Below are 18,951 nucleotides of genomic sequence, written 5' to 3'. Positions count from 1 at the left end.
AAAGGGGACAATGATAGAAAGATGGATAAACATGAAACAATTGACGAAATGTCTGTGAGCATGAGTCAGAATGTGATTCATTACGATGGCACGTATCGACTCTGTGATGTGTGGCGGTGTGAGAGTGTGTACCTGCTGCTACGCTTGGCGCGGGCCCTGGCGTAATAAGCCTCGTAAGAGTTTGGTTTCAGTTCAAGTGCCTTCGTAGCAAATTCCTCAGCCATCCCAAAGTCCTGGAGAGATGGAGCAAAGCAGAACGATTATGGAACAACACCCACACAGGAAGAAGTGGTCGACAGCAATATCCTCAGTATCGTGCGATGTTTAAATTTGGTTTGGTGTTTGGTTTTATTCTAAAAAGTTCATCTAACACTGTGACGTTCTTTGCAGTTTTTACCAGACGCTCGTTGTTGCGATTCCGCCGACTTACGTTCATTTTCCTCCGACATCGGGACAGGTTGAGGAAGAGCGATACTTTGAGTTCCCTGAACGTCTTGAGGTCCTCGCTGAAGCCTTCGCGTGGAAACTTTTTGAGGGCATACTGATAACGCTGCGCCGCCTCCTTCACCTTCCCCTTCTGTCGGGACACACAGAGAGAAAAACCTGGTCGTCTTTCGTTCACCATGAGATGAAGAAATAACTCGGAAACCGGAGCTAATCACGAAAAAACATCCATTGCTGCTAATAATTAGCAGGGTTAAGCAAAAACTATTCAGGGGATTTCCATGAAATTTTGTAAAGACTCAAAGAAGAACCCATGAACCCAGGAACTTCTTTCTCTCTCTTTAACAAGGTGATTTTGAACGTGTTTAACTCAGTTTAATTCAGAGAATAATTCCAGGATCTTGATGAAAAACATGTTTGAAATTTGATGCGGTTTTAAATTCAAAGGGACTGTTCGACCGTGGAGGAGGGATAACATTCTAGTTCTTAATAGTATGCAGAAAATGCCGTACAATTTATCCCCAGTGACCTCAAACAAGAACGACACTAAACGGATCAGTCTTTGCTGGAAAAGCATCTTTCCGTTTCACATTTAAAGGATATTAATCGTATCACATGATGTTTTGTAATTCACACTCTGAAATGTGAGCGGCAGATCAGCGGCTCTCTGACCTTGTAGAAGCCGTCCCCCTCCTCGATGAGTTTGCTGAGTAAGATGATCATGATGTCGGGTTTGGAGGTGGCCATGGCCCATGTGGCCGGACCTGGGGAACACAGGGAGGAGCAGATGGAAAAGAAAACCACAGTGAGACCGACTCGACAGTCCTGTGCAGAAGAGGAAGGAAGGAAGGAAGGAAGGAAGGAAGGAAGGAAGGAAGGAGCGACTGGGAGTCACACTACATACAACATTAATATCAGGGATGAGTACAACAGCCAAAATGGTTAATGGATGAGAAAAGACAGGCAAAGATTACAAAAAAATCTGTGGTGAAATCCAGAGAACACTGTGACCTCGCTGTGGGACGTCCCACCTGAGCCAAAGAGTATTTGCTGATAACAATGAGCCTTTTTAAAAACCTGCTGGGAGTCGCAGGGAGCTGGAAGTTGGTCTGACTGAAGTGCAGAGTGAGCACGATTTGAATTTCTCCTTTTAGCCTTTCATCAAAAGTAACTTTAGCGATTATCTGCAAATAGGTTTTGGCCCAGGTTAACTCACTGTAGATGTACTATACAAAAAAAGAAAAGTCACACGGTCATGTCTTTCAGTTGAGACGCATTTCTCTAGTCTTGTCAAGAAGTGCAGATGGAACTACCTCCACCAAGGAGGTTTTGTTTTCCTCTGCGTTCGAATGTCTGTTAGCCAGCAGGATTACTCAATGACTTATGGACGGATTGACATTGAATTTGGTGGAAGGATGCGGTGAAGGTCAGGAAAGATCTGGATCATGGGGCGTATTGCTATTCTACTGACAATTTGGTGCAGATCCAGGTCTAAATCAGGATCTAGTGAATTTGAACGTGGCTTCATGGGGACAAATGGACCTTGGCGGAGGTTTTCTAATCGATGTGCTACTGACTAATTCAGTAACGGCAGAAAAGCAGAAGAACACTCATCTCCCTTTAAATAAACTGGAGCTTCACATTTCTTCACACTTCCTCACCGCACAGTGTTTCATGACTGACAATCAAACACAATCCCTTGACTGGAACTGATGTGCATGTTCTGTAACTGAGCGACAGCAATCCTTGACACACGGAAACACACACACACACCACAGAGATGGAGGAGGAGGGGGGATCTTGCACAAGAGGGGGGGGCACAGGGGCAGGTACAATAAACAAGAGAGGCAAGCAGGAGGGGATATAACAGAGCTCTGCAGGCGTTAGCTGTCCTCCGAGCTGGAGGAGGTGGTGGAGGAGGTGCAGGAATGCTGCTGACTGGCCTAGCTGACACTGACGAATCGTCTGGGAGATGAGCGATGCACAGTACACTGGTGTGTCACCCCCGGTCTGTGGTGGTGGTGGTACAAAGGAGTTAACAAATACATGCACTTCCGCTAAATCACGACCCACGCAAGTGTGACTGAGGGCTCTCCGGCATGCGTCTGTGGGATGGGAGGTCAACACCTTGGCACGACGTCACAGGCTGGAGGTTTCGGGCATGCTGTCAATGACCACTTGAATGTTAGCGTCTACCTCTAGGCAATCCCCCGACTGCGCCACTGTCAGTGCTAATACCTTTGCGTGTTATTATTTGTCAGTTTGAGATGGTTTTGGTAGCTAAGCTCGCCTGCCGACACTTAGGACGACACAGACAACACAGAGAGAGGAGATAGAGCTGTCAAAATGCCTGGTGGGGTGAGAAGTCGACAGCCTTGGCTTTACCTCGGGGCCGACTGGGCAGCGTCTGACATCCTGGGGCCGGAGAGAGAGAGGCGAGGGATGGGGGGGTAAAAGAGAGAGAGAGAGAGAGAGAGAGAGAGAGAGAGAGGGGGCGGTGGGTGTAAGGAGGTGGAAGAAAGAGGGGAGGAGGTCATGAGCGAGGGAGAGGAGTGTGAGAGGGAGGGCGACAGAATTGCCAGAGAAAACAGGGGTGTGGGAGTGCGTAGGAGCGAGAGGAGAGGAAGAAAGACAGAGAGAGAGAGAGAGAGAGAGAGAGAGAGAAACAGCAGGTGGGTAAGAGAGGTGATGGTGGGTGGTGGTGGTGGATGAGGAGGAAAAGTGAGAAAAAGGAACACAAAAAAGCAGCAGTGAGAAGCGGAGATAAGAGCCTCGGCAAAATAAAAAAAAATAAAGGAAACATCAAAAGAAACACCACAAGCGCTAATAACAACCTGTCTCTGAGCAACCGCAGAGGAGGAGAGGAGAAGAGGGAGAACTGGGAGATATCATAAGCGATAGAGACAAACATGACAGAGAGAGAGAGAGAGAGAGAGGCAGCAAAACAACAGTGGTACAAGAAGAAACGGAAAAAACACATCAGAGCCATAAATAGCTGAGGATGATGCGGCAGCGTGGGGGGGGGGGGGGGGGGAGAGAGAGGATGACACACGTACAGTAGCAGGAAGTGGTTTAAGCTACATGGAGACACCATCCTGAATCCATGGCTTATTGCAGTTAAATGCCACGGTGCTCGATAATAAGCAGCGGGAGGCGAGAACTAAAAGAATAAAAGAAAAAAGGGAAGCGTGTTCCATCACTGGATTCTCCGTCATGCAGCTCATGCTTTAGCTCCAGAGCGGGATCCTTTTTTTTTATTACGATGCTGCGGGGGTGCAAGAGTTCCTCTGGGTGCTCAACGGGTTCAGTCCGCCAACGCCGCTCTTACCTATCTTGGCTCCTTTCTTGAGCAGGGCGACCACCACCGACGTGTTCCTGCAGCCCACCGCCCTGTCGAGGGGTCGCATCCCGCTGTAGTCCACGTGCTCTATCATGGCCCCGTGGTCGACCAAGAACTGGACCTGACCAACAGAGAGAAAGGTTGTGAGAAGACATCTGGACATAAAATGTGCAATTTCCCCTCAAATACAAAATCCCTGAAGAGATCTGATGACCCGTGTTTATACGCTGTAGGCAGAAGTCTTTAACTGGCCACCTACCACTTCAGAGTCGCCATAGAAAGCGGCCAGGTCGAGGGGCGTGCGTCCATTCTTGTCTGCGTGGTCGGTGGCCGCTCCGTTCTCCACCAGGCAGCGGACCACAGGTAAGTGGCCCTTCAGACACGCCCAGCTCAGAGAGGTCAGACCCTCCTTATCCATCAGAGACAGAGAAGCTCCTGGAGGAAGACACAGAGGAGGTGAGACACAGCAACCTGCCTTTAAACCGAACATCTCTTATGCATGTATTACATCACATACTTTCTAATGGTGATTTACCTTGAGATAGTAAATACTCCACAGTGCCCAGGTGTCCCTCTGAGGCGGCCATCATCAGAGGGCTGCGACCCTGCTTGTCCGCCAGGTTGACATCGGCTCCGTGTGTGAGGAGGAGGTCCACGATCTGAAAAGTCATTATATTGTGAGGTGAAAATCTTATTATCCATCAAAAATAATGTAGTTGCGACTTCTTTAGTGTCTTTTTTAATAATCATTTTTCCAGAGAATGTTCTCCATGATGAAGGGAAGATCACCAACCTGCCAGTGTCCCTGTCGGACGGCGCTGAACAGCGGGACGATGCCTCGTCTGTTGGGCTGAGCCACGGCCGCACCTTGTTCCAGTAACAGGCGACAAACCTCCAGCTTCCCCCGACCGGAGGCTGCGGTCAGGGCTGCAAACACACAGACACACAATCGGGGAAGTTAGTCTGGTAAACACGATGTGGAGAAATGAGACCTTTACATCTTTACAGTGCCGTCATGTTTGAGTTTATAACAGAAGGGAATAAAAAGGTCTGTGGGCAAACATCGGGAAGGATGAGGAGGGGAGAGGAAGAGGAGAAGTAAGAGAAGAAGAGGAGAGAAGATAAGAGAGAAGAGTAAAGAGGAGAAGAGGAGAGAAGAGAGGAGAAGATAAGTAAAGAGGAGAAGAGGAGAGAAGATAAGAGAGGAGAAGATAAGTAAAGGAGAGGGGAGAAAAGAGGAAAGACGAGAGGAGAGGAGAGAAAGAGATAAGGAAAGATAAGATAAACAAAGAGAAGAGAAGTAAAGAGTAGAAGAGAAGAGAATAGAAGAGTAGAAGTAAGAGGGTAAGAGAAGAAGAGAAGAAGATGAGAAGAGGAGAGAGGAGAAGAGAGAAGAAGAGAAGTGAACAGGAGAAGAGGAGAGAATAGAAGAAGAGGAGAAGAGAAGAGAGAAGGAAAGAGAAGACAAAAAAAGAGAAGAGAAGTAAAGAGTAGAAGAGGAGAGAAGTAAAGAGTAGAAGAGGAGAGAAGAGAATAGAAGAAGAGGAGAAGTGGAGAAGAGGAGAGAGAAGGAAAGAGAAGACAAACAAAGAGAAGAGAAGTAAAGAGTAGAAGAGGAGAGAAGTAAAGAGTAGAAGAGAAGAGAAGAGAAGAGAATAGAAGAAGAGGAGAAGAGGAGACCACTCGAGATGTTTTGGGAGCAATGGCCTTTGAACAGACGTCTTCTCAAATGTACTGATTATGATGTGAATAATTAAAGCAGAGTGAATGTATGACTCATAATCAGAGGCAGCGAATGGAAGCATGACCCTGGTCAAGCCTCTACAATCCCCACAGTTCACAGAGAGTAGTACATACATATATATATATATACATATACTCCCTCAGGCTGAATCCTGTACTTTCAGTTGACCTACACTGCAATGCATGGTTAAAAAAAACGTAAAACATCCTTTAGAATCATGTCCCTCTGACCCCTGATGAACGAGGAGATGACGTCTGAATGAGAACACGTCCTCTCTCTCTCTCCTCCTGACAGCGAGGAGCGGCCGCTCCAACCCTCCCACGGGGGGGGGGGGGACAGCTCTGGAAATGAGGTTTCATCGCTCCAGGTAACGATGGTACATTATATTCCTCAACACCATTCCACAGTGCAATCAGACTCGTCATTTCTGAGCACCCTGGAGCACACTCCCCCCCCCCCCCCCCCCCCCCCCATCCTCTCCTCTGTGTGAGCCCAGTCCCATCTCTGCTCCAATGACACCACTGCACTGCCAGCAGCAATCTGACGCAGCAGCAGACACACACAAACACACACACACACAATCCCTCACATCCGCACTGCAGCGCAGAGCACACACACACACACACAACACTCCACAGATGCTTTACAAACACACACACCGTAGACAATATGTTTGATGATACCACAACTACACAACACATCAGCCATTCCCAGTCGTGTGTCTGTATTGATTCCAGGGTTCTATCGGTATCCCCACCTGTCTCCCCCCACAGGGTGTCGAAGTTATTGATCTGAGCCCGCTCCACCTCCTCTTCGTCTTTCTCCGGCAGGTCCAGCAGGTAGGACACAATCTAAGGGGGGGGGGGGGGGGGGGGGGGGGTACAAGATGTGACACGGATTAACCTCAAAGTTCGCTTAATGAAGATGAAGATGTTTGATACAAATATAGAGAAAATAAAATCATTATTTGTTAAATAAATGTATTAATCATCACCACCATCACCACCTTCATCATCCCCCCCCCCGTACCTCTGTGTATCCCATACTGGCTGCGGCGATGAGCGCCTGCTGCACGGCGTGGCTCTTGGTGAACGCCGTCTGTTGTTGTGTCTGTGGTGACTGTTGCTGCTGACCCATGCTCCAGTCGCACTGGATGAGGAACTTCACCACCTCCATGTGGCCCCTCAGCGCCGCGTGCACCAGGGCGCACTGGCCGTTCTTATCCAAGTGGTCTACCTGTGGACGGGACACGGATTGGAATCAGGCACACGAGTAAAACACAGGAGGCGGACCCTGGCGTTTATCAGATCGGGAGGTTCTTACCTTTGCTCTCCTGCGGCAGAGGGCGGTCACGATGGACATGTGTCCCCCGGCGGCGGCGTAGCCCAGCGGCGTCAGACCGCTTTCAGACGGGGCGTCGACAGAGGCGCCGTACTCCAGCAGCAGAGCCACCATGTCCATGTAGCCCAGGTGGGAGTGGACGCACAGGACGGGGGCATTGTTCAGCACCTCCGTCCGGTAGTTCACGTTGCCACCGCCCATCATCAGTAACCGGCTCACCTTGGACGGAGAGGAAAACGGGTTAACACAGAAGTTATATGTGAGGATTCAAACTTCATCCGGAGAGATGTGGACGCCTGTGGAGCACATTTCAAATTCTCTTGATGCCCACAACATGTTGAAATATTCTCCAAGCATGACCCCCGCCCCCCCCGGCTGCCACCAGAGAGCCTGTACCTTGATGTTGGGGGTGTAGAGGTTTCTCAGTGAGGAAAGAGCAGCTGAAAGGCCCTCGGAGCTGTAGGATACCCACAGGCCTTGCAAGATAGATGAGGAAACACCAACTTTCTTGCTGAGACCCTAGAACAGAAAGATGTAGAGAACACATTAATTACTCTGGTCAAACACCCCCCCCCCCCCCACTGCTGTGCATGTATACTGCAGACAGAGGTTGGAGACCCGTGTGGTTCACCTTGAAGATATGTGCTTTGAGGATGTGATGGCCCTGTTCGATAGTCTGTTGTCTGTTCAGCTTGTTCTCCTGCCGAGAAAACCAGAAGGCCAGAAGGGTGTGACCGCTCCTGCAGAGGCGACAAGCACAAAGCGTTTCAGTTCTCCAGAGGTCGTTACCCCGCCAAGCCATCCACAAAATATAATACAAGGAATAAAATGTTCCAGGTTGAAATATAATACGTCCCCTGCTAAATAAATATAATGTTTCATGTGGCCGACAGAGCTGCTTGTAGAAACATCAACCATCAAATTTCTGTTAAGGCAATAAAATGACTCATTTATACAACTAATGCGGTCTACAGACATTTCATTACAGACTCAAATGAAGTTGTGTGACCTTCGACCAATCGAAATCTGTTAATTTACGAGCCTAAGTGAACATGTGCAGCAATTTTGGAAAGGATTCTCTCGAGACTTTCATAAAACCTGCAGGATAATGTGACATTATAGTGAGACAGGGCATTTTGTTCTTGTTTTAATTCCTTTGCTTTAATGGTCCCATTCTTTTCTCTGTCCCACCCCGACGTCCTCTTTCCACCTGGGGGTGATAAAACCTCCTGAAGCAAAACGTCTGATTTCCAGTGTCCTTACGTCAGTGCTGTCTGGGAACCTTCAGTCTCCAAATACAATCACTTTCAGCATCACAGGAAATAATCCACCGTGTCTCCTGTCCGTCCTCACCTGGGGTCACACAGGAACTTTGTCTTTTCTCCTTCCTCTCTCCAGATCAACCACTCCCTGAAGGACGGGTGAACGAACATCCTGGTGCCGTCCCTCCTCTTCACCAGGAAGACCGACAGGTTGTCCACACGTTGCTGGAAGTCCTCCCAGTCCAGGGTGCCCTGCAGCCACAGACATGGGCTCCATGTTACTTTATAAAACACAGTTTGTGATTGATTCCTGTATGTTTCTATGTCAGTGCAATGAATGTTTGAAAAAAATTGTTTAAATGTATTTCTCTGAAGATCAAAATCTTCCAATTCTTCTACTTCCTGCAGAAAGTCACCAAATGAGGGTTAAAAAGGTTAAAGGTCACCAGGTCGGAGGTCGTGTTGGTACCTGCACCGAGCCGGCGTTGATGGCCTGGTATATCTGCTCGTCGTTCAGCGGATGCAGCGACGCCACGGCCACGTTGAGCAGAGGCAGCGCCCGCTCGAACGACGACTGCGTGGGGAAGCGCATGTTGCACTGCAGCAGGTAGACCTCGGCCAGGTTGACCGGCACCACCTGTGGACGGGAGGGAGACAACGTGCGTCACAATGCTGATCACCACTACACAGCATGAATAATGGATACAGTCTGTCAAGCACATCTTCATCCTCGGGGTCTTCCTCAGAGAGGAGAGAGCATGGAAGCACTTCTGAATACATGAAGGTAAATGAATCCGGAGCTGTGAGATAAAATATTTCATCAAAGGATGTCGAGTGCAGGTACAAACTAAATCACCATCTCTTCCCTGTTGCTGTGAACTCAGTACTTTCTGCTGTGGGCTACAACTCCAGCTGATTATTGCATGTGACACCTTGAAATGTGCTGAATGAGCCATTAGCAGGTGATGTTTTATAAGAGCAGTGGCTGACAACCATCACTGGGGGACTATGATACTAAAGAGAACCTGATTTCTCTCAGGGAAAAGTCTGGGGCTCTAAGAACATTCTTTTCCCAGTGGACATGTGGATTTTTTCATGACTGACTTAATAATAAACTTGCAAGGGAAAGAAATAAATCTTAAAATATGTGCGCTAGTTCTATGTGTTGAGATTTTAATTAATTTCCTCTATTTTCTCAACAACCGTTCATTTTATCGGCTTCAGTGTTGATGCGATTTGGACAGGGTGATTTGTTCTTTATTAATAAACTTAATTAACAAGCGATCTGCAGCATCAGTGGCTCGAACGTATCAACACAACAATCTTCACCCATCTTTGTCTGCCTCCACATCTCTGAGCCTGTGAACATCACCACACACGCACCTTATAGCTGGAGCTTTTCAGAACCAGGTATCCCTTCTCGATGAGGTCAAAGGTGAGCTTGAGGTACAGATAGGAGCCCTGACTCAGGGCCTTGAGGTGGGCGCTGAGCTTGCCGAACGTGGTGTTGTCCATCTTGCCGTTGAGCGAGATGTTGTTCTGGATCTCCGGGCTGCTGTGGATGCGGTGCAGGATGTAGCCCTGCAGGTCCTGGTCGATGGCATCGTTCTCCTCCAGGCCGTCCAGGGAGATGCGGTGGAACGGCAGGGCGGAGGTGATCTCCTGAGGAATCAGATTATTCAGTCAGGGGACTTGTTTTTGGCAAAATCATCTTAATAATAGAATGGCCGACATACTCCCTAACACAGGTAGATGCTGTGACACGCTGTGAATAACTAGTGGAGTTCTTCCTCATGAATAAAAGATGAAGTGAAAGGACAGAGGAGGCAGACACCAAACCCCCAAAAAATCTGATTAAAGTCACTTCTATCCGTGTCGTCTGCATAATGCTCGCAGAGGAACGAGGAAAAGGTCGAGACAACGAGGGCAGAAACGCATTCAAGACAAATTCAATATTGTTGGTTAGTGGCCCCACAGGTGATGCAAACATAACCCCCTGGAAACGCTGATGTAAAACCCTCCTGCTGAAATCAGAGGTAACACTGAGATGTGGATTTACTGTCCTGTACCTGTAACGTGGTTCTGACTGTGACCACCAGCTTCAGCCAGGGAGGGAACTTGTGGACGGTTTTGGTGAGGAAGGACACGATGGTATCTCCGTAGTCCGGTTTGTGGAACTCTGCCTCGTTCAGGCCGTCGATGAGGATGATGAGGTCCTCCTCCGAGCTGATCTTCCTTTCTGGAAAACATTTATTTTAAAAGAAAACTTGCCTGTGAACTTTGATGTTGATTAAATTAAGAATACTCTTACAGAAGAAGGAGTCTTAACATCAATTCCTGTTCAATTTACAAAAACATCAATATGTGAAAATTGATAAATGAGAGTGGAAACAACGTCTTGTTTTTAACTCTGTTCAACTCAAACTGATTTTTATGAGCAGATAAATGAATTAAACACTTTTCTCTTTTTTTAATTCCTCATCAAAATTAAAATATGACATTTGTATATTTATAACATTGATATAAATTTTAAAACTTTGTCATTCACTATTACGATATTAATTTGGATTCACGTCTCTCTTCTTGGATACTTTCACATCTGTGATTATTGATGAGAAACTGTTGGGTTCAGTATTTTGCCCGAGGCCTTCAGAAGGCAAACTGGAGGAGCCGGGGATCGAAACACGACTTTCTGGTTAATGGACCCTAATGGACAACCCTCTCTACCTCCTGCACCACAGCCCAAGAGTTTAAAAGTTAGTTTTTTACCTAAATATTTTATACTCTTATAAAGATTTAGGTAAAATCTTAATCTGCAAAATAAGTGCAGTGAAAAGTACTTTGGCCTCTCTGGGACTCAACACTATTTCCACCTGCAGCCGTCTCACCTTTGTAAAGTGTATCCAGGGGCTCGAGCACCCCCCTCCTGAAGGAGGCCAGCGGGTCCTGGACGCAGGAGCGCAGGCTCAGGATGCTCTGGAGGTGCGGCTCCCTCAGCAGCTGCTCCCTGTAGGCCACGAGGTGTGGCGAGCGACACAGCAGAGCGGCCACGTTGTGCACGAACTCCGGCACCAGGCAGGTGTAGGCGTTATCCGCCTGGCAGTAGTGATACGCCACCACCTGGGGGCGACAGAGAGTTGGGAGAAGATGATGAACCAGTAGAGAAATGAGAAAGTGAGTGTGTTGGTTCCCGTCTAGTTAATCCTCACCTCAACAACCTTTGAATATTGCAAAAACCGATTGATATCAGTGTCACGGAGCACAGGACCCGGAGGACACGGTTATAAAAACAAGTCTTCTTTTCTCAGGGCTCTGCCAGTTTTCTACAACTCGTGGGATTGACTCAGCTTCATGGTGGATGGTTGCAGTGTAATGAAACATAATACTTCTCGTTTCGCTGCACGATTTCAGTCATTAATAATTCATGGCTTCCGGCTGGAGGTAGCTCATGCAAGCTCATGTGTGAGATGTCTGTGGCACGACGGAGTCAAGTGTTAAACTGTCGTATTTCCCCCGGCTGTGTAGTCAAATGAATGTTTAAATGCATTTTAAAAAGTTGTGTGAGGATGGACGTGCAGCGAATAGGAGGAGCCGAGTGGATGTTCAGAGCGTTTAGCATCGAACACACGAGCAGCAGGTGAGACCGAGAGCTCAGAGGGACGGAGAGATCACAAAGAGTTGGGTTTTTCAGAGGATGGTGGCGGTGATCAGAGGGCAGCGGGGGGGAGGACAATACAAAAAAAGACTAATCAAAATTAGAAGCAAATTTTTGGTCACAATGGAATAAAGAGCTTTTAAAAAAAAGGGGGTGAAAAAGGGAGCGAGCTCAATTATTAATGCACAGAGTTAACACGATCTAATAGCCTGGCTGGGAAATGGCTTTCTGCAGGTATACATATTTCATAAGGCTCCCTGGCAAAGTTGTTTTTTCTTTTTTAAACACATCTGCATAATGCATCAGGCTGGGAGAGCGGATGCAGATGGCTGAGCAGCAGGGGAGGGGTGTGGGGGGGGGGGGATCCGAGGCGCAACAGCAGACGAGAGGAAGAGCGGGAAAAAGAGGCGTGTCACACATCGGCCCCGGGAACAAGAAGCAAAAGTTGCTCATTTATCGTAACTTATTTTGAAGTTGTGAGTCGATGATATTGCGCTGATGGCGTAAAAACGTTGATTCTAACAGGACCCGAGCCACGTGCACGTTTGAACCACGAACGTGCACTTTCACGAGAGCGTATCATTGGCTTCCAATTAGAGACAAACTGCGGTTTGAAGATTTCACCCTGAACCACAAATTCACTATTATAGTAAAATTAGCTTTTTTAATTTTACAACAAAATTTTTCCTTTGATGGAGTAAAATATGAAAGAAAAAGACTATTAGCAAGCAAATGAGACCCTTGACACAATATTTGGCTATTCAATTTGTTTTTGTTCATTTTAAATGGTTGTGAATAAAAGGGAAATGGGGGGGTGGGGAGGCAGAAATGTGCTTAAGTGGCCTGGGAATGTGCACTCGTCTATTAAATGAGAGAAGAGGATTTTATATTAAAATCATCACAAACACACTTGTTTGAAGAGTATGGCTGAAACTTTTGAATAATTCAGAATTGCAAAAAGGAGGCGATGGGAGAAGAAACAAATGGACCATTAGAATAAAGCTATTTCTAAGTAAATGTTCCACCTGTATTAATCTGGATGTCTGGGAGGTTGTGTCTGAATTGTAATGTGTGGGATTACGTGTGTGTGTGTGTGTTTGTGTGTGTGTGTGTGTGTGTGTACCTGAGACGCCAGCCTCCTCATGCCTTCTTCCTGACGTCGCCTCATCTCAGGGGTCCCTGGACAGCTGCCTCCTCCCAGGGTGCCGTGCGTGGGCTGAGGCTGGGTGAGAGGGAGCCCCTCTCCATCTGGACATAACAGGACGAGACAAGGCAGCACACTCAGGGGACAGTTGCCTACTTGTGTCACATTCATGCAATCTCAAAACAAAGGGCTTGCACGCTTTTGTCCAGCTTTTTTCTAAAGGATGTTTGGATAAGTGTGGGGGCCTACGTTTGGGCGAGGCCTGCGGGCTGTCCGAGGCGATCTGTCTCATGCGGGTGCCGTGGCAGCTGAGCGCCACCAGGCGGGACATGATCGCGGTCTTTCCGAAGCCGATATTGCCGACGACCACCACGCCGCGGTTGGTGGTGGAGTTGGGGCTGTTGAGGTGGGCGTCGATCTCCTGGAAGAGCCACTCGCGGCCCGTGAAGACGGAGTCCATGGTGATGCTCGGAACCTCGAACAGCAGAGGCTTGAGGGCGATGTCTTGAGGCCGATAAGGAGCAAACCGTACTGTCGGGTCAGGGAAACAGAAAACTGGTTATTAATATTACAGAGTTGTATTCTAAAGGTTTTACAGGTGAAATCTCCCCTTGGGAACTAAAATAAGATGAGTTACTGTGTTCAAATACTTGTGATACTCAGTAATGGGTGCAAACATACTGTACAGCTGACAACAAAATAAACACAATCATATCTATGAATAATAAATCATGCATAATCAATAATTATGTTTCATTATGTGTATATATTTATAATAAATCATTATAAATGGTATTTATATTATTTCCCATTAAAGAGGAAGAGCCGGATTTAAAATGTCACAGCAAAGTTTAATTTGATGTGTGTTCTCCATGAATTCACTTTGAAGTAAAGTACAGCTTGTTTATTGTTGAGCTCAAAGTTTAAAGCCGATGACTCATTTTAAAGTTCATTCAAAAAGTGTCATATTATTCCATTGCGTTGACGAGCCTTTAATTTACAGAGAAATGTAAGTGTGTGTTTTCACTCGTTCTGCTTCTGAGCAGAATCTGCAGAAAAGTCGAGGGAGCGGCTGTTGGTTTTACTCACTAGGGGGCGTCGTTCAACTAAAGTCCTCCAGAGGTCGGGCTTCTTTTAACCACAACATATGGACCATTAAAGGCTAACGAGGGTAAAATGGATCTGGTTTGAACTTCTGAAGCAGCGCGATAAATTCTGTGTTACAATTTGCTCTCCCGGGTCGGCTGCTTTAAACTGATCTGAGCTTTGAGAATTAAATGTTATAAATCACACCAGCTTCCGAATGAATGAGTGACACAAACACTTTGCTAGGGAAGTGTGTGTGTGTTTGTGTGTCTCTCTGTGTGTGTGTGTGTTTGTGCTCCAGAAAGCAGGACAGAACAAGCTGCTTTATGCAACAGATGAAAATCAAAGTAACTTACGTGACTGGGATTGCCAGGCATTGCTGTTATTTGCGGAAGCTGCGACGGACATCAAGCAAAAGACAGAAGACAGACAGAAGACAGACAGAGAGAGCGAGAGAGAGAGAGAGAGTGATGAGGGAGGGAGGGAGGGAGGGAGGGAGGGAGGAGAGAAAAGGCAGTGAGTGTGGCTGCATTGTTGTCACAGCACAGGGCAAAGGTGTAGCTCAATGAAACACAACACAACGGGATGAGGCAGTAGTAGAGCCAGCCCATCGTGATGTCAGAGGTATTGGGAACCACCAGACTGGAGGTCGATCACTAATTGAAATCCAGTGAATTAAGCCGAACGCATTCCTCAGCGTGTCTGCGGGGGGGGGGGAGATGCTGGGGAAGGTTCGCACTTTTGGGAGAATCTAATTGGTTCCACTGCGCAGGGGCCGAGATCAATCAATCCCCATAAAAGTGGTGGAATCCAGTCAGAGCAGTAATTCAACCTCAACTCCAACCACAGTCTGTAGTGTGGGTATCACAGGCTGCTGAAGTCAGGTCAGTTCATTTCAGTGTAAGACAAAAAACAATTCCAAAAAATAACATACACATAACATAAATACACAAGGCCAACCTGATTTTGATTTACTTTCACAAATCCCATAGCAAAATCAATTATAATTTAATTAATAGCCATAATCATAACATAAATATTTAGTATTTTTTTATTTGCTTTTGGTTTGTAACTAAAGTAAATCTTTAGTTTGTCTGTTTTCATGTTATCCAACATTGAACTTGTTTATACGTCTGTAAAACAAACAAGGGTCTAATATTAGTTTTTATATGTTACCCCACAATATGTAAGAATATGTGAATACAAAATATGAAGTGTCTAAAGTCTCCCTTGCTTCGTACAGAGCTGCAAAACTTCATCTCACTTTCCTCTGTATATATTTACACCTCATCTATATGAGTTTTTTTCCCCGAGTAACTTTGTTAGTTACATCTCACCACAAAGCAACCCACTGCAGAATGAGACGAGTCCAGAATTTGGAGTTATTACAGGGGAGCTAAAACAAACTGTTAAAATGATATCTTCTCCTCTCGGCTCCTTTGACTTGATCAGACTCTCGACCGGGTGCTGAGAGAAATACACGGCTGCTGGTCAGAGACCGGGACGAGTGCAGCGGCTCATTTCACACTCTGCAGCGTGCGAGCAATAAGCACAGTGAGTCAGGGGCCGTATGTATCATATAGTGGACCGGCAGGATCAGACGCTGCTGGATTTCTAAGTGTCAGCAGAAATGTCTTCAGTGTGTGAGTGTGTGTTGCATTAGAGCCGCGTGTGTTCTGTAAACGAGTCCAGTCCAGATTCAGAGCGCGGGGACAGAACCTAATGAGCTGATATGGCTCTTCATGTTATTCTTTTACCGCACATCACACCAGAGTGCTGCAACAAGCAGGACCTCATCTTTCCAGGAAATGCTAATTATACAGAATGAGAAAAGAACTGTGATGAATATATTATATAATACTTAATCAGCGAAAAAGTGGCTGCTATACCTGAAAGTGTGTGACGAGCTTCTACAGAGTCAAACGAGTTCTGCTGCACCGAGCTCAGAGCCGGGCTGCAGCCCAATGTAATAACAGACATTTCATCCATATTCCCCAGTCAGATTATTTTAGCACTAACACAACACACACACGCACAGACACACACACAATCAGAGAGAGACCGACGACTCTATTACGTCTATAATTCACAAACTGATGCAATATTCCTCCAGTTGTGTGTCACGCTGTGAAAGAATGGACCTGACGCAACTCGGTGATGGGAAATGCAAAAAACTCCTCCGACGCTGGCATCTCTAAAAGCCCGGGCCCCCGAAGTGAGAGGCTAAATACCCAAAACCTTCTCCCTCTTAAGTGCCACTAACTCAATTAACTTGTGGTCGACTTGGTGCCAAGCGTGTCTTGGAAAGCTCCGGTCGCTCCTCGTGGAATTGTAAAACACACACTTCTCCAAATGGCAGAAGCGATTACACGTCCTGCGCATGAAGTCGTGCAGCCACTGCTGCTCCTCTGCGTCAGGTGTTCCAGGAAAAAACATGGCAGCCATGTTGTGAAGGGCGTCCGGGGGAGTTGTTCCCGGTGAGTGAGCGCGTGAGTGAGGGGCGGATGGATGGCAGTTGCTCGTAATCCAGCCCATAACGCTCCCCCTCAGGCAACACTGAGCAAGGTATCACCCCCCCATCCTCCCTCCATGGCCAGACGGAGCAGAGTCTCAGACGTTTTTAATTATTCACCAGGTGAGGATGACTCACGGTGGCTGAGCAGGCTTGAAAGGGAAGAGGAGGATGAAGAGGAGGAGGAGGAGGAGGATGAGGTGCGGAGGAGGAGAAGAGGATGGGTTCTGGAGGAGACCGGAGTTGGCACAGAGGTGGAGAAGGAGAGGAAATGATGGGAGGAGGAGGAGGAGGAGGAGAAGAGGATGGGTACTGGAGGAGAGTGGAGTTGGCACAGAGGGGGAGAAAGAGTGGAAATGAGGAGGAGGAGGAGGAGGAGGAAGAGCGGCTCAGATGATCAAATGCTTTCAGTGAGGGTTGTGGGGAGTGCAGCGATGGTTTATCTAAGGTCAAGCCTACGACCCTTGTGATGGCTGATGTGGGAGTTGGTGGATTTGTGAGTTTGTCGAAGGATTGTGGTTTTTATTTCTCCGTCTGGTTTTTCAGACCAAGGTTAAAATTCCAGACGTCTCTTCTCACAGCGGACGCAGAGCGACACAGCTAGCATACGCAACAGCAACAGGATCTTATGCAATTTCCTTCTTCCAAAAGAAAAAACCTAATCTTATGTAATTTGCACAGCAGGTTTATAGAGCAACAGCATAAATCTACATGTTCCTATATTCAAAATAAACCCTAATCTTCCTGCAAAGATTGATTCAACACTATATCCCTGCTGATGTTGACTGACAGAGTTATACAAGATTTAAAAAAACCTGCGACTACAAGACAGACCACACATTCCTTCTCAAAGTCCAGATTAAGTTAAAAAACACATTTATCAGATTAAGATCAAATCAAAGTGGCCGCAGACAAGCTAACGAGCTGAAACGAGTCATGGTTGTTTTGCTGTAATCAGGTTCCTGCACCGTCATCCCATCTGGACTCTTATCTCCTCCCTTGCCTGAGACAGCGATAGGGGCCTGTTTGCTGTAAACACATGTTTACTAATGGATTAGAGAGCGCACACCTCCGACAGGGCCCATCAGAGCCCCTCAGGAAAACACATCCACATTGCCTAGATCCAGATTGTTATTTGGATTTGCACCAAAAATTGCACAAACTCATAAATATCTAAACATGTCCTCGTGTTCTCATCAAGATCCATGAATTATTTCCTGGGAAAATTGGTCAAAATGTAAAATAAGACTTTTCTTGAATCCATGTTCCAGCCTTCCAACAAGTGGATATAAAAATAATAACATATAATCAACAATGTGTCTATGTCACACCTACTGAATAAATTGAACTGTATTTATCTTGTGCTTTTTTCCAGTCTCAGGGACAATTTGGATTCAGTATGTTGCCCAAGGAACTGGGGATCAAACCACCAACGTAATGGTTAGTGGACGACCCTCTCTACCTCCAGTACCTCAGAGTCTCCAATTAACACGAATGTCTTTAGACTGTGGGAAGAAACCAGAGTACCCAGTGGCAAGGGTGAGAACATGCATACACCACACAGGAGTGTCAGATTCAAACCCTGCGCCCTCTTGCTGTGACCAACCACTGGACCACTGTGCCACCCATCTATCTGTGGTAGTGGGCTCAATGCCTATAGCTCTTACTCAAGATGAAGACCAAATCCTTTTTTTGGTTTCATTATTTTAAAGGCTCAGTGATTTCCTAAGCATGACTGGGACTTAGTAGTTTTTCACAAACCGTGAGTGAATTAGTTTGGGTCTATTTTCAGCCGTGGTTTATTGCAGCAGCAGAACACTGTATGTGGAATTGACTTGAAGTAAATTACAGGGCCAAGCTCAACAACAACAATGGAGCTCTAAACTCTGTCAGGCTTCGGATACACAGACAATTCCTGTATTAAGAATCAATTCATTGCTGCTCTGGTTTTTTTTTATCAGGGATTTGACGGCTGTGAGAAAGATCTTCATTCATCAGCGGCCTGATCCTTTAAATGTCTGATCGATTAAAGCGCCTGGGTGGATTTCTGCGACTCATTATTATAATTTTTCCAGGGTCAGAGTGTGTATATGTTATAAAAACAAAAAGCTAGAACACAAGGCCGGCTCTGTGTCCGAGAGCAGAGGGATGGAGGAGGGACGGAGACGGAGCGAGGAGGACCAAAGAGAAACAACGGAGAAAGTGTGTTTGCCAGTGTTTCGGTTACGTGATGGAGTTTTGCGGTGAACAGATATAGGTGGGTGGTAGATCTTGGACGTAGGCAGGCGGGAGGAGCAAGAAGGTCCATTACAGTCTGACTCACACTCCTCAAAACAGCAGCACAGCTCGGGCCCCCGATGGCCGACATCAAATAGCAGCTTCGACTGAAGCCGGCCGGAGATAGAGCAGCCTCAGTCAGCTGG

General features: G+C 46.8%; 1 protein-coding gene across 5 annotated transcripts in view; it reads right to left on the bottom strand.

Annotated features, from left to right (window-relative positions):
* The window catches only part of tanc2b (tetratricopeptide repeat, ankyrin repeat and coiled-coil containing 2b), a 116,667-nt gene that overhangs the window by 4,569 nt on the left and 93,147 nt on the right, over positions 1 to 18,951 (bottom strand). For all 5 annotated transcript variants that reach the window (XM_062413844.1, XM_062413846.1, XM_062413845.1 and 2 more), the window contains 20 exons: positions 14,373 to 14,411; positions 13,180 to 13,461; positions 12,910 to 13,034; positions 11,020 to 11,251; positions 10,201 to 10,370; positions 9,515 to 9,793; positions 8,601 to 8,768; positions 8,223 to 8,383; positions 7,501 to 7,609; positions 7,266 to 7,388; positions 6,852 to 7,088; positions 6,558 to 6,764; positions 6,286 to 6,379; positions 4,578 to 4,711; positions 4,320 to 4,443; positions 4,044 to 4,219; positions 3,773 to 3,905; positions 1,117 to 1,208; positions 431 to 577; positions 133 to 233 (listed from right to left, as the gene is read on the bottom strand). In XM_062413844.1, the coding sequence (XP_062269828.1) occupies positions 133 to 233; positions 431 to 577; positions 1,117 to 1,208; positions 3,773 to 3,905; positions 4,044 to 4,219; positions 4,320 to 4,443; positions 4,578 to 4,711; positions 6,286 to 6,379; positions 6,558 to 6,764; positions 6,852 to 7,088; positions 7,266 to 7,388; positions 7,501 to 7,609; positions 8,223 to 8,383; positions 8,601 to 8,768; positions 9,515 to 9,793; positions 10,201 to 10,370; positions 11,020 to 11,251; positions 12,910 to 13,034; positions 13,180 to 13,461; positions 14,373 to 14,411 (3,133 nt within the window). The remainder of the gene's footprint in view (positions 1 to 132; positions 234 to 430; positions 578 to 1,116; positions 1,209 to 3,772; positions 3,906 to 4,043; positions 4,220 to 4,319; positions 4,444 to 4,577; positions 4,712 to 6,285; positions 6,380 to 6,557; positions 6,765 to 6,851; positions 7,089 to 7,265; positions 7,389 to 7,500; positions 7,610 to 8,222; positions 8,384 to 8,600; positions 8,769 to 9,514; positions 9,794 to 10,200; positions 10,371 to 11,019; positions 11,252 to 12,909; positions 13,035 to 13,179; positions 13,462 to 14,372; positions 14,412 to 18,951) is intronic.

The sequence above is a fragment of the Platichthys flesus genome, chromosome 20, assembly GCF_949316205.1.
Source record: "Platichthys flesus chromosome 20, fPlaFle2.1, whole genome shotgun sequence".
NCBI classification, from domain to species: domain Eukaryota; kingdom Metazoa; phylum Chordata; class Actinopteri; order Pleuronectiformes; family Pleuronectidae; genus Platichthys; species Platichthys flesus.
This window is presented reverse-complemented; position numbering and strand designations above follow the sequence as displayed.